The 12,500-nt window shown below is 44.8% G+C and overlaps 2 protein-coding genes across 4 annotated transcripts in view; both read right to left on the reverse strand.

The window, feature by feature from the left end:
• The window catches only part of slc6a4a (solute carrier family 6 member 4a), a 12,977-nt gene extending 5,579 nt beyond the window's left edge, over nucleotides 1–7,398 (reverse strand). The window contains exons 1-8 of one of the 3 annotated variants that reach the window (XM_062552252.1): nucleotides 7,298–7,398; nucleotides 4,556–5,144; nucleotides 3,340–3,474; nucleotides 2,521–2,743; nucleotides 1,691–1,829; nucleotides 764–898; nucleotides 560–663; nucleotides 194–321 (exon numbers count right to left, since the gene is read on the reverse strand). In XM_062552252.1, the coding sequence (XP_062408236.1) occupies nucleotides 194–321; nucleotides 560–663; nucleotides 764–898; nucleotides 1,691–1,829; nucleotides 2,521–2,743; nucleotides 3,340–3,474; nucleotides 4,556–4,931 (1,240 nt within the window). In that variant the 5' untranslated portion in view covers nucleotides 4,932–5,144; nucleotides 7,298–7,398. Of the gene's footprint in view, nucleotides 1–193; nucleotides 322–559; nucleotides 664–763; nucleotides 899–1,690; nucleotides 1,830–2,520; nucleotides 2,744–3,339; nucleotides 3,475–4,555; nucleotides 5,164–6,839; nucleotides 7,133–7,297 lie in introns of those variants that run through there. The other 2 variants (XM_062552253.1, XM_062552254.1) reach the window with 2 other exon arrangements.
• A 4,492-nt stretch (nucleotides 7,399–11,890) lies between these two features.
• blmh (bleomycin hydrolase) overlaps nucleotides 11,891–12,500 on the reverse strand; it is an 18,372-nt gene continuing 17,762 nt past the window's right edge. The window contains exon 12 of the mRNA XM_062553183.1: nucleotides 11,891–12,193. Within this exon, the coding sequence (XP_062409167.1) occupies nucleotides 12,045–12,193 (149 nt within the window). The 3' untranslated portion in view covers nucleotides 11,891–12,044. The remainder of the gene's footprint in view (nucleotides 12,194–12,500) is intronic.

Raw genomic sequence — 12,500 nt, forward strand, 5'->3', positions numbered from 1 at the left:
CAGGACTTCACAAAGACAAAGACACTCTTCAGAAGTGAAGCACCCTGTCCAGGTTAGCCACAATCAGTCACAAGGAGACAGAAAAGCCACTCAAACGTTAACCAGCTTAACCCGAAAAACCAAAACAAAATGACCTTTTTAAAAAGTTTAACAAGTAGAGAGCCAAACCCGGAACAGACATGCGGTTTCCCACCTGCGTCCTTAGCAACGACGCCCACGGCCTGGTGGCGCATCTCCGCCATGTAGCCCAGAACGGTGAAGATAACGAAACCCGAGAGGAAGCTGGTCAGACAGTTCACCGAGCTCGTCATCAGGGCATCTCTGCAGGAAACAGATACAGCGAGATAACTGGACAAATCCGACCAACACATCAGATTTATCGCTCCAGATATCGCTCAGCTATTGTGGAAATGAATTTGAACGTTTGATAGATGCACCATTAGTGGAATTTACCATCTGAAAATGCTTGTTCATAAATACTGACATTGCTTTATAAGTCACAAAGGCAAATGATGCAATCATAAGTGCAATAATAAATGTCACTCTAAATAGTCCTCACTTGTAACAGTTGTTGTGAAATGGGTTGTAGCTGGCAAAGGCCAGAAGAACTCCAAACCCAGGGCCCAGGGAGAAGAAGATCTGCGCAGCAGCGTCTATCCATATCTAACGGGGTACAGAGGAGCACAGCACGTGAGCACAGGTGTGAAACGAGAAGGTCAATCGATGAGCGCCGTGGCTGTTGATGAGCGGTTTGGTGTCTCACCGAGGCGCAGAAGAGTTTCTCCCAGTCAGGCGTCAGGTAGAAGACCACACCTCTCCAGGCGCCAGGGAGAGTGGCTCCTCGAACCAGCAGGATGAACAGAACCAGGTACGGGAAGGTAGCCGTCACCCACACCACCTGAGAGGGGGGAGGAGCAACAGTGAACACGTGTTCCAGTTTACACCTAAACTCACCTGGGATTCAGTGAACACGTGCTCCAGTCTACACCTAAACTCACCTGGGATTCAGTGAACACGTGCTCCAGTCTACACCTAAACTCACCTGGGATTCAGTGTTGAAGTGTTTTTTTTAAGCAGTGCATGCGCAGCATTTTCCCCTTCTTTTATTTTATTTTATGTTACATTTGATGTTAATTTTGTTGTTGTCCTGCCACTTTGAGTTGAATTGAATTATTTTCTTTTCTTTTTGCTTTCTCAGCTTTATCCATATTTGATCGGCCTTTACATTGTATATTATTACGATTCTCCTATTTTATACTTTTAACTGTTTTTATCTGATACTTATTAATTGTTGACCGTTTTCTCTTGTAACCTACTACTTTAGTTGTAAGTCACTTATCTTATTGTAAAGCTCTTTGACTCAACATCTGTTGTTTAAAATGTGCTGTCAAAACATGACATTGACCCTTGACCTACAGTATTGTTGCCAAACAAACATTTATTGTGCGACACTCTGAACCAGAGTTCATAAAGCGCTACGTGTAGCGCTCTATGATCTTTGCTCTGAACGTCCATTGTTCTCCAAACAACCTATTTTTATTCAAAAAGGGAAACGATTCCAGCAGAATAGCCCCAGATGCAACAATACCAATTCTACATTGCAAATTGCAACAAGCCTTATTAAATGAAAGCCAGCTTTCCAACTCCATTGTTCCAGGAGACTAAGTTGGTCCTTTGCAGAGCTGCGCACCTTGCCTGAGGTCTTGACGCCCTTCCAGATGCTGAAGTAGACAACGGTGAAGATGAGGAGCAGGCAGAGGGCCAGCTGCCAACTCACAGCGCCCAGTTCATGCAAACCTGGAGAGCGGTGGACCTGCAGGACCTGCCTCCTGATAGAGGGAGAGAGAGAGAGAGAGAGAGAGAGAGAGAGAGAGAGAAGGAGAGAGATGAAGGAAGGAATAGAGTATGTAAAGTGTGAGTAAGTGAGAGCATATATGTAAATACTGAGAGAGGAGTCACACAAAAACAGGAGGTTATTTAATCTCCACAGACAGCACGTATCTGTAGCCCATAAAGGAATAACTAGCACTTAGACATGTTTGGCTGGGTGGTGGCGGGTTTTGAGGCATCCACACAGACAGCGGAATTCAGAAAAACAAGATTCCTAAGGAAAACAGGAAGTTCGGCTGGCAGACAGACAAAGAGGAGCTCATCAGTTAGTCCGGGGTCTTACACACTGGATAAACTTGAGCAAAGCCCCCCAAATCCGCTGTAAAATCACCGATAGGACCAGACAGACAAGCAGACAAAGCAGGACAAGGGCTTCTGTTCACACTCATCGTTACTGTCCACCCCATGTCCCTGGCACAGCGAAGGCCCAGCAAAGACAGCAGAGTGCCTAACATAGTCTTATCTCTCTCTCCATTTCTCTACAAGAGTCCTCCTTTTTTTACAGAACACTGGAGACTCTGTTCCGCCTTACAGACACGCAGTGGTCCCTGGGCCTTCTCCACCTTCCTCTGACTGTTACTCTTGCTCTGTATAGCCTGACTCGGGCTAAAGTCACTTACATGCACTTACGTATAGAACTCCTCGGCGGGGGAGGTGGAGGAGTTGGTCCAGGTGACGTTCAGGTCGGTGGACAGGTAGTGGGTGCAGTTGACGGTGTTCCAGGGGTTGGTGCAGGTGGTCCAGGGCAGGGTGGAGCGGAAGGAGGAGAGGAGGTAGTACAGGGCCCAGGCCATGACGGTGTTGTAGTAGAAGGCGATGTACAGGGCAATGATGCAGATGGCAAAGCCTATGCCTGAGAGGGGGGGGGGGAGAGAGAGAGAGAGAGATGGAGGAAGAGAGGGGAGAGGGGAGAGGGAGAAAGAAGGGGAAAGAGGGAGAAAGAGTGGGAGTGATGGAAAATGGAAACGTAACACCAAGGCATCACTCAAGGCCTTATTCCGTTTCAAGCTCATTCAAGTTGGAAAATGAAGTGGATGGATGACATTTAAAAACTCGGATTTCTTCACATGAAAAGACAAGTTTTTATGAGAGCCTGGCATTTTAATGGCAAATGTGATGATTTCCATAACAGAGAGATGCCCAACATTACGCGCTATCAACAAAGAAGTGCCATTCCATAGGGCACACAGATGGGTCAGGAGGGGCACTCTATCAGTTGGTCTCCCTTTAACTCAACCCTTCGCTTGCCCGTGGCATGCCACTCACATGCCAGTCAGTCAGTCTGGAGCTGTCTGTCCATCTGTCAGTCAATCTGGAGCTGTCTGCTTGTCTGTCTGTCTGTCTGTCTGTTTGTCTGACTGTCCGCCAGTCAGTCTGGAGCTGTCTGTCTGTCAATGAATCTGGAGCTGTCTGTCTCTCTCTCTCTGGAGCAGAGTCTGTGTGTCTCACCCTTGAAGATGGGGCATATGTGTTTCCAGATGGAGATGCAGCCGCTGCGGTGGAACTGGCCAAGGGCCAGCTCCATATAGAAGAGCGGCACGCCCCCAAACACCGCCATCAGCAGGTAGGGCAGGAGGAACGCACCTGAGGATGAGCACAAGGATGAATGCTTACAGGGTGAACCAGCATTTCAAATCTGTTGGAGGCATTGTTAAAAACAAAAAAACAATATCTACACATCCATTTCTTTTGGAGACTCACATAACTTGTTGTTGCTCAGCTTGACTTATTCTTTCATGATAACAACATGTATTCATTCTAAAATTAAAGTTCAAGTTGACTGGCATTTAGCAGACGCTTGTTTTCCAAAGCCACATAGACGCCCAGCAGTGGGCTCTGGAATCAGGCAGTGATGTTCCCACTGCTCCGCTACGCCCACTCGTTTCATTTACAACTTTACGGACGCATGCTTGAGATGAAGGCTAAACGGCCATGGAGAAGGCAGCTGTACTCCAGACAGCACTGTATGCAAATGGGAATTTACTTTTGCACTTTTGACATCAAAGAAAAGATAACAGTTGATTGAGCACCTAGGAGACAGGTTATTAAAGCCTTTCGAAATAAATTGCAGTCGCACTCGTGAAACCCACAATTAATAGTGCTGGTAGTATCAACTTTGTGTGTGTGTGTGTGTGTGTGTGTGTGTGTGTGTGCGTGCGTGCGTGTGTTTTGCCTTTCATCCTTCTCAGTTCGTGGGGTGAGACAGGAAATTGAAAAGGTTTTATTATTGCAAATTCAATAAAAGAAATCCATATGGCCGTCAGTATCAGTTCCAGAGATTGTGTGGTAACAAGAGGCAGAACATGGCGAAATCCCTCTGTAAACACTGTTTGTTTGCACTGTGTCTTTGCAACATTTTTACCACCCATTAAAAACACAAACTCAGTGCTTAATTTGGCGCTTGGTGTTAGTGTTGGCACAAATATGAACTGACATCTTATCTGTGCTTTTACAGTTTTGTGTAATGAGAGCCAATACTAATTGTTAACATAACGTGAATGTGTACGCACGAATCAAATCGCGCGTACACATTGATCAAAATAATCAAAATGCATGATAAAGGTATGTGAAGTGTGTGAGTGAGTCGTGTAAACTATATTCCTGGTGGGAGAATATAATGTGAAACACAGAATGCCAGTTGTGACAAACGCCCCTGCTGCCTCACCTCCTCCATTCTGGTAACAGATGTATGGAAACCGCCAGACGTTGCCCAGGTCGACGGCATATCCAATCACAGAGAGCAGAAAATCCATCTTCTTGCTCCATGTCTCGCGGGGCGGGTCCAGACTGGTCTGTTGGACCACCAGGGTTCGGAGGGGCCCAGGGCCGGGGACCCAGTTGCCGTCGCCTGTGTGTCCCTCCCTCGGGCTCTGGGGCGAGGTGCTCGGGTACCCGTTGGAGACCTGCGCTGGGCCCGAGTTGACCTTCTGACCTTTCTCTGCGGCATTGTCTCCCATGAGGAGTCCGTTCTCCTGCGATCCCTCGGGTTTGTCCTTTTCTCCCTCGTTTTCCATGCTCATCATGGACTGCTTCATCTCCATGACGACGGCGGCTGTTAGGGTGTGGGTGACGGCGACGCTGGTGGACCTCTGGACCTCTGGGATGTGGCGCCCATCAGGGGAAGAGGAGTATGGGGAAGAAAACTTGGTGCGAATGGAGCAGGACTGCACTGGGTTTTATAGATAGAAGCACTGGAGGAGCTGGCTCCGACTCCCAACTTAACAAGCTCAGGTGGAAAAACAGCTTGTGCTTGGCTGCAGAACAAGGATCAAAAATCCTGAGGTCACCCTCAAATTCATTTAATTGTATTTGCAAGTTTTACCAAACTCATAGACATGGTAACCCTTGTTGAGTTTCACAATTGTTCTTTTCTGAGACGTGCAGATCAAGATGTACACACGGTGCACAGGTCACTAACCGCATTCTTTTTGTATGATACAAATGCTGTATGATACGACCTGAATCATTTCCCTGTAAAGGGTTAACATCATAAAACTGTAAGTGAAATATATTCAGGCCCCAGCAAAATTACACCTGGGGGAAATGCCAGAGAGCATTTATTTAATTTATTTTAGCCAACAATGTAGCTGTTGCTGAGACTGTAAGACATTTTTAAAAATCCCCTAAACAAATACATCAGAGACAATACCTACCCCTTGGCCTAAAAATCAAGTCCTAACATGGTCTGATAGAAAAGCGTGAAGAGATTTCAATGGTAAAACTGTTCTTTTGATGCACTGTTATCTTTGGCAATAACTTGAGTATAATATATCTATTTAGTTTATAAAAGTTTATAAAAATATATATTGAGGTAAAGGTAACATATTCACCTTTCGACACGAAGTTAAAAAGGGACTTTCCCCTATGTTTCCCTAAATATCCAGACGCCATGAACCACATAAAAATGATTAATTATTAACATCATTGAGGTAATCAATAGTATATACTTATACGTTTCCGACTTGTCTCAAATAGTCCTAGGATGCTTTTTTTTTTTTTTTTTTTTTTTAAATAGAAAGTTATAGTTGAGTTTCCATCTGATCATTACGAAGCACCTTACTCATTCTGCGGGGCTGTTATTAATTATGTGCTGGAAAACGGCAAATGGCGCTCATAAAAATGTAAATTCACTGAGGAGGGCGCACCAATTCCTGAATGTTTCATAGATTAGGTTACCTCTCCAAATAGGCGAGCATGACGGGCGAGTGAGCGCAGGTATGCCAAATTATTTGCTCCGACATATTTATCAAATTTGAGCTTGGATAGCTGCCTGCTTTTAACTTGCTTCAATGGGGAACACCTAATTAAATCCAACAATTACTCCAACAGTGATGTTGCATTCGCGTCACATGCGCACATTTTGCAAAGTATGCCACCTGGTTCAGGATGATAAAACAAACAATAAAATAAGTCGCCTGACCTTTTCGTCAGTTTGTTTTTAAATCACTTTCTTTTGTGAAGCATACACGTTGCCCTCAAATAGTTGTTTATAATATATTATACATACAATCCCGCATGAAAAAGCGCAATTTTCCAGAGGAAGAAAGCCTCCATGCCCTTTTTATTAATAAGGTTTTACAGAGACTAATTAACACGGAAACCGCCTTAAAAATGCGGGGAATGCAATTATCTTTATTAAGTAATTATTGGAGATTGCCTCTCATTTCACAGAGCAATTCCAACCGCGCGTACTGCATAATGGTTCACCTTAATAATATTCACAAGAGCAGAGCAGTCAAAGTCACAGCGGCTTCTACTATCAGAACCAGCCTCGACTCTAATAATAGCAATGTTAATTGACGCAAGGTATCCACAATCAGCACTGAAATAACAAACTTAAAGCTGGAAATAACTTTACCGTTCAAAAAATGAACAGGTAGTAAGCAGCATTTTCTACTCTAACTAAGCGATTCTAACGCCTTCAAAGAGAAACAGGTGGCATAACTTACACGTCTTGCAAACATCAGAGCATCAGATACAAACGTGTAGCCCGAGTTTCTGCTGAAGAAAAGGCATGTTGCCCGCCTGGAATCTGCATGGCAAAGGACTCAGTTTTTACGGTTTTCTTGCGAGCCAAACCTATTTCTTCAACAAGTAACTGCTCAGCTAAAGAGAGGTGAAGTGTTTTGGACAAGTAAATCCACCTCTCCTGGGGGAACCATAACATCTGAACTTCAGGGTAATTTTTTACACTATTCTGCAACACAACTGATAAGTGCACACAAGAGCATGGCTTTGACCAAATGCTAAAAGGTCATCAAACTAAATAAATGCTCTCTTTTTCTCACACAGTAGACAAGTTGAGCATTTTGAGTGAAAACACAAGGTAACACATGTAAAGAGAAAGAACCATCACCCATGCATGCACAGACCTGTACATTTGGGAAAAAAAGAGACATACACTCACCATCCCCTGTGCAACCCTACTACCATGCAGGCATTCAGAAACAGTGTGGGGTCTATGACAAGGTGGTACCACTGTCGCTCACCGCCTAGAAGCAGACACTCCCCCCTACACCCAGGCAGGCACCAGCTTCAGTCTTCCTATCCCTCCTCATATTTACATAACATCCCCTATACATTGTTTTGTGATTTCCAGTTGTATGTTTTTTCCCCCTCATGTGCATGGCAGCCCAGGCTTTGAGTCCACATGGACGACAGATTTTTGATTTTTTTTTTTTTTTTTTCATAACAGTCAAAGCCTCTGTGTTTTATAGTGAATATGAACAGACAACAGTATTTTACTGCTCAAATAAAACCCAGGACAGACTGGACAAATTCCCAGTCCATTATTTATGAAACTAAATTCTTCATGAAAGTAATTTACAGTAAATGAGTTGAAATGTTCATTACCTACCATCAAAGACATTATTACACAGTTTATAAAGACTCACTGGCCTTTTAAGCCATCTGAGTCTGTCCTAAAACGGACACGTCAGAATATGAAAACACACTGAGACAGGTAATTATTATCATTAACAGGGTCTATTTTTTTGTATAAAGAAAAAAGTAGTTCCACCTCTCATCAACAGTAATCTTTAAACTGATGTACACACTGTCACCATTCCATATGGTCCATCTACAATAAAGACAATACATGTTGATTATCACAAATCAGAGTTTTTTACACCTTCTAGCAAATCAATCCAGAGGCTGCAGTTAACACCAAACAGCTCCTAATGAACTTCCATACAAGGAAATAATACCTCAACTCTAATGTCGAACATTTACATGTCTAATCATGATTTCCATCACTAAAAATAACAAGGTCACAGTGGAGGCAAATTTATTTCTCACAGACTTAGGGAAAGACCTTATCCGTAAGGGAAGTTGACACCCTTTTCACGTACATTTCGAGACAAAACAACCAATTTATCATGATTTTAAGGCAAGTCATATTCACTACCAGCTTTGCCAATTTCTGACATAATTGCAGGTGCTTGATCTAAAACCCAAATCTTTTGGGCCTCGACTATGAACTCCATGACATTCTAAAGAAAATGAACTATATAATATGACCTTCTGAAGAATAAATCTGACAATTGCCCATATTTTCACCATGACCTGGCAGATTCTTGGACGGGTACAGACTCTGGATCTATGTTCTGTCAACCCCAATAGAATAACCCTCAGCCTGAAAAGTACATAAATTAAATGTATGGTGCGAGAGCTACAGCATTGATATGTTCCACAGAGTTCCTTTTTTCCTTCAGTTGGAGGGACATACAGTACAAATGATTGGATACCAATAATGGCCGGGTTTCCCAAAATCGTTAAGAAGCTCTTAAGTCCTAAGAACTTCTTAGGAGCGTTCTTAGAACATTCTTACAACGCTCCTAAGAAGTTCTTAGCACTTAAGAGCTTCTTAACAATTTTGGGAAACCCGGCCATTGACTGCATACTGAGAGAAATGCTTGTCAAGAGTAGCTTTTGAAGACCAAAGAAATGGGGTGTAGGGAATGTTCCTCTATAAATGTATATAACGTCCTCTATTTCCTGATGTACCACAAAGTAACCTCCACTTTCCAGCGGTCAGTTATTCCTACAATACATTTGGTTTCATATCTGCAGATGGCACAACGTGCAACTAAGCGCCCTCTGGCAGTCCAGAGGTGAACTGCAGTAGTTTTGTCATCAAGCAAGGACTGCGCCGGGATTATGTGAGTGACCCCAAAACAGAACAAATGGTCAAAGAAGCAGAACAAAAAGTTCAGGGCAGAAAGTGCAGCACCACATACACGACCCTGAAACTGCTTCTTAATGATCTCAGTTCCCTGATTGTGTCGAAAAAACGTGGATTATTTATTTAGCTTATCTCACATCCCTGCTTTCCTGCCTCAATTTCTGGTCATGTCTGTGTTAAAAAAGCACAATTCTGCCAACGCGTAACCTCATCGAGTCAGAGATAGGCTACTGTGACTGGAGGTCTATAAGAACAGAAATGGACGTCTTACCTTGGAGTTGCACGGACCCATTCCACGGCAATAAAGTCAGTCTGATTACCAAAGCCGTGCAAAAGCCAAGTGAGGAAGTTGGGCCCCAAGTAGACAGGCACCCCCAACAGGGACAAGCTCATTCTGAGTGTCCCTCAGCCTCCCTGGCCCTATATCCAAGCACACACACACACATACACACACACAAACATCCAAGGCATTTGCAGACGCCAAGTTCCATTGCTTCTTATTCCAAACTCCTATTTTCAGCAAGCCTGATTACCAGCACTGTTTTCCAAGTCCCATGCGACTAGCCTCGTGTGTTGCGACCAACCTCAGTCATTTTTGCTGGCTGTTTTGGTGGCAGTTTGTGTGCATCTCCGAACTGGATGGTGACGTTTAGAGTCTTTATGAATGCCCTCACATACAGACAACTGACCCCAGCCAACAGACAAAATTATTACCATTGTCTTTGGACTTTGGTCACTGACAGTCTCTTGCAGTCACACACACCCTCATAAACACTTTCACATACACATACAGATACTCACAATAGCCCTTTCTCTTGCACAAACAAAACAGCAGCCTCTTACACTTACATCAGGGAGCCCTGACTCGCTCCAATCTGTCTCAGCTAGGGAGGCTAATCCCCAACAAGCACCAGGGAGGTGAGCCGAAAGAAGGGGAGGAGAGAGGTAAGTCTAAAAGAGAAAGACCATTCATTCATTCATCTGGAAAAAAGAGGCCAGTCTCAGGAAAAAGAACTGAAGGTGAAACATTCCATAAACAAAATTGACAAAAATCCCTAAATCATAGTTTCTTTCTGGTTTTCAAGACACAAGAGTTGAGGTTGAGTTGGGGAGAGTGGGCAACATACTGTCAAATTACAGAACCTTCTGAAGGTTCTCAGATCCAAAGGGTGTTGGGGGTCATTCCTGACCTGACCCTAACGGAGAAAGCACCAAAGTGTTTCAGGCGTCCTTTCTCATACACATACCACTTCCTGTTTCTCAGGGCTGCTGCCAAAAATGTCCAGTATCCCTAAGCCCCCTTGAAACATCGGGATCCCAGGGTTTAAGCCCCACGCCCCCCTCTCCAAGCCTAGATGCTACAGCTGTAACACAACCATGTCACACTACATTATTCACCATACAAGTGAATGTCCCACTCCCATTTGGGTGGAGTGGAGTCTGAAGTGCAGATGCAATCACATCCCATGGTGACTCAATATCCCACTTGCTTTTAATGTGCACTGATCATGCCATGCTGATCATGTGTGTCTCATCGTGCGACTTCCTATAGATCCCTATGACAAATCATTCAAAGAATAAGGAGGCCCCCCATCCCGTAAGGGTCGGTGGTGGGCGGTATATTAGCAATACTCTCATATGTGGCGGGGACTGTCATCTGTAAACAGTGTAGCTGGAGAGGCTCCAGACGCACAAATCAAATTACCAAGATCAACACACACACGACTTTCACCGGGAAAACAAATGAAGAGCGGGCGGCGATCCAACATGGGTTCCGTCTGTCCACGTTCAATCAACACAAGCTTGGATTTCTCAAACATGGAAGTGGGGGGGGGTGTGAAATGAGCATACTGTAGCAAATGAAAGAACTCCACGTGGACCGCAAATAGAACGGATAGGAAAAGGAGTGAGACACCAGCTCCGTCTGGCTCCACTGGACACATTGATGCCTGACCGCAAAACACCCTTAAACCCTTTATCCAGGTAACCCTCCCCCTTAATATGGCCACTATAGAGAGCTTTGACTGCAGGGCCTTTCTTGGAAAAGGGAAGTAAAATGGCTATGTTTTGTAAGTTGAGTGATCTGGGGGAATTGTAAAGATTTAAAGGTAGGGGCCGAGGTGGAGAATGCTTCCCACCGCCTCTCTCCCTCTGGACACAAGTTTCCCCATTCTGCCTGTCTGGGCTCATCAGGCAAGGAAATAAGAGGTGGAAGAGGCCAGACTGGGAGAGAAAGAAAAGACAGAGCGAGAGAAAGGGAGAAAACAAGAGTGAAAACCAGTGGGGGGAAAAGAAAGAGCGAGCGAGCCTGAGACGTTAAATCATTAGAAGAGGTTTTTCATATGCACTCCGGCCTCTAGTAATTCTCCTCCATGCCAGCGCTATCACACGTACCTCCTGTTTCGCACTCCGGGGGCCGAACCCTGCCATAAACTCGGAGTGAACTCATCTAAAACACGACTACAGGCCCTCCTGGATGCTGAACAAGCACACCCTCCCCCTTCTTCCCTCTGGAAGAGGCCACTGTCGGAGCGCCATAACTCTCTAGCCCGGGACCAGTCCGGGGGGTCATCAGGCCAGGAGCGGCACGATGCTCCCTGGACTTCTCCGCAAAATTTCTCCCTGCCTCTCTTTTGTGTTGATCTAGGGAAACCAGCCAGGGGCACATGTGTCATGATTTGCGTGGATAAACAATGGTTAACAGTGGCTCGTGGACCAGGCCAGGTCAACGCGTATTTCACGATATGACATCGTATCGGTGCCCTGGGAGGGAGAAGACAGCAGAAGAGAAATGATGAAGACATGGAAGACTCGCAGTCCAGTAAAAAAAAGAAAAACAAAAACTTTATTATTTTTTTTTCTAGAGCAGGCTGTTTTGGGAGTCAGTTGGTTGGGTAAAAACCAGAGAGGTGGGGCGGAGTCAATCAGACCAGGCTGAGATTTCATTGGGTGGCACGCTCGGATTCCACGGTTATGCCAGCGCTCCCATTGGATCCCAAGCCGGAAGTACAACGGGGTCCTGCTGCATAACGGCCAGGACTTCTTCGTCGAGGTACTTTTTGTCCACCACGACCTCGTAGACGTACTCGGAGAACCACTCGTCGGTCATGATCAGGTAGCCTGAAGAGGCAGAGAGAGGAGAGGCAAGAGAGACCAATGACTTCTGGACTTGAGGGTCACACTTCCAATTCCGCACTCACCAGTGCACAAGCATTCATTTAAATAAATACACAACATAACCCACAAAGGACAGATTTTTTAAGAGCTTATAGTTTGTTTTCAGAGCTCTTCCACAGGATTTCTCAACAGGCGCTGGCCCTCAAGCAACCCTATTTCCCTCTGCCCACAACCCTTCTGCAGGCTTATCATTACATTGATGTTAAAACAGAGACATTTCATCATGTACTTTGTAGTGGAAAATTTACAC

The sequence above is a fragment of the Sardina pilchardus genome, chromosome 13 (genome assembly GCF_963854185.1).
Source record: "Sardina pilchardus chromosome 13, fSarPil1.1, whole genome shotgun sequence".
Lineage (NCBI taxonomy): Eukaryota > Metazoa > Chordata > Actinopteri > Clupeiformes > Clupeidae > Sardina > Sardina pilchardus.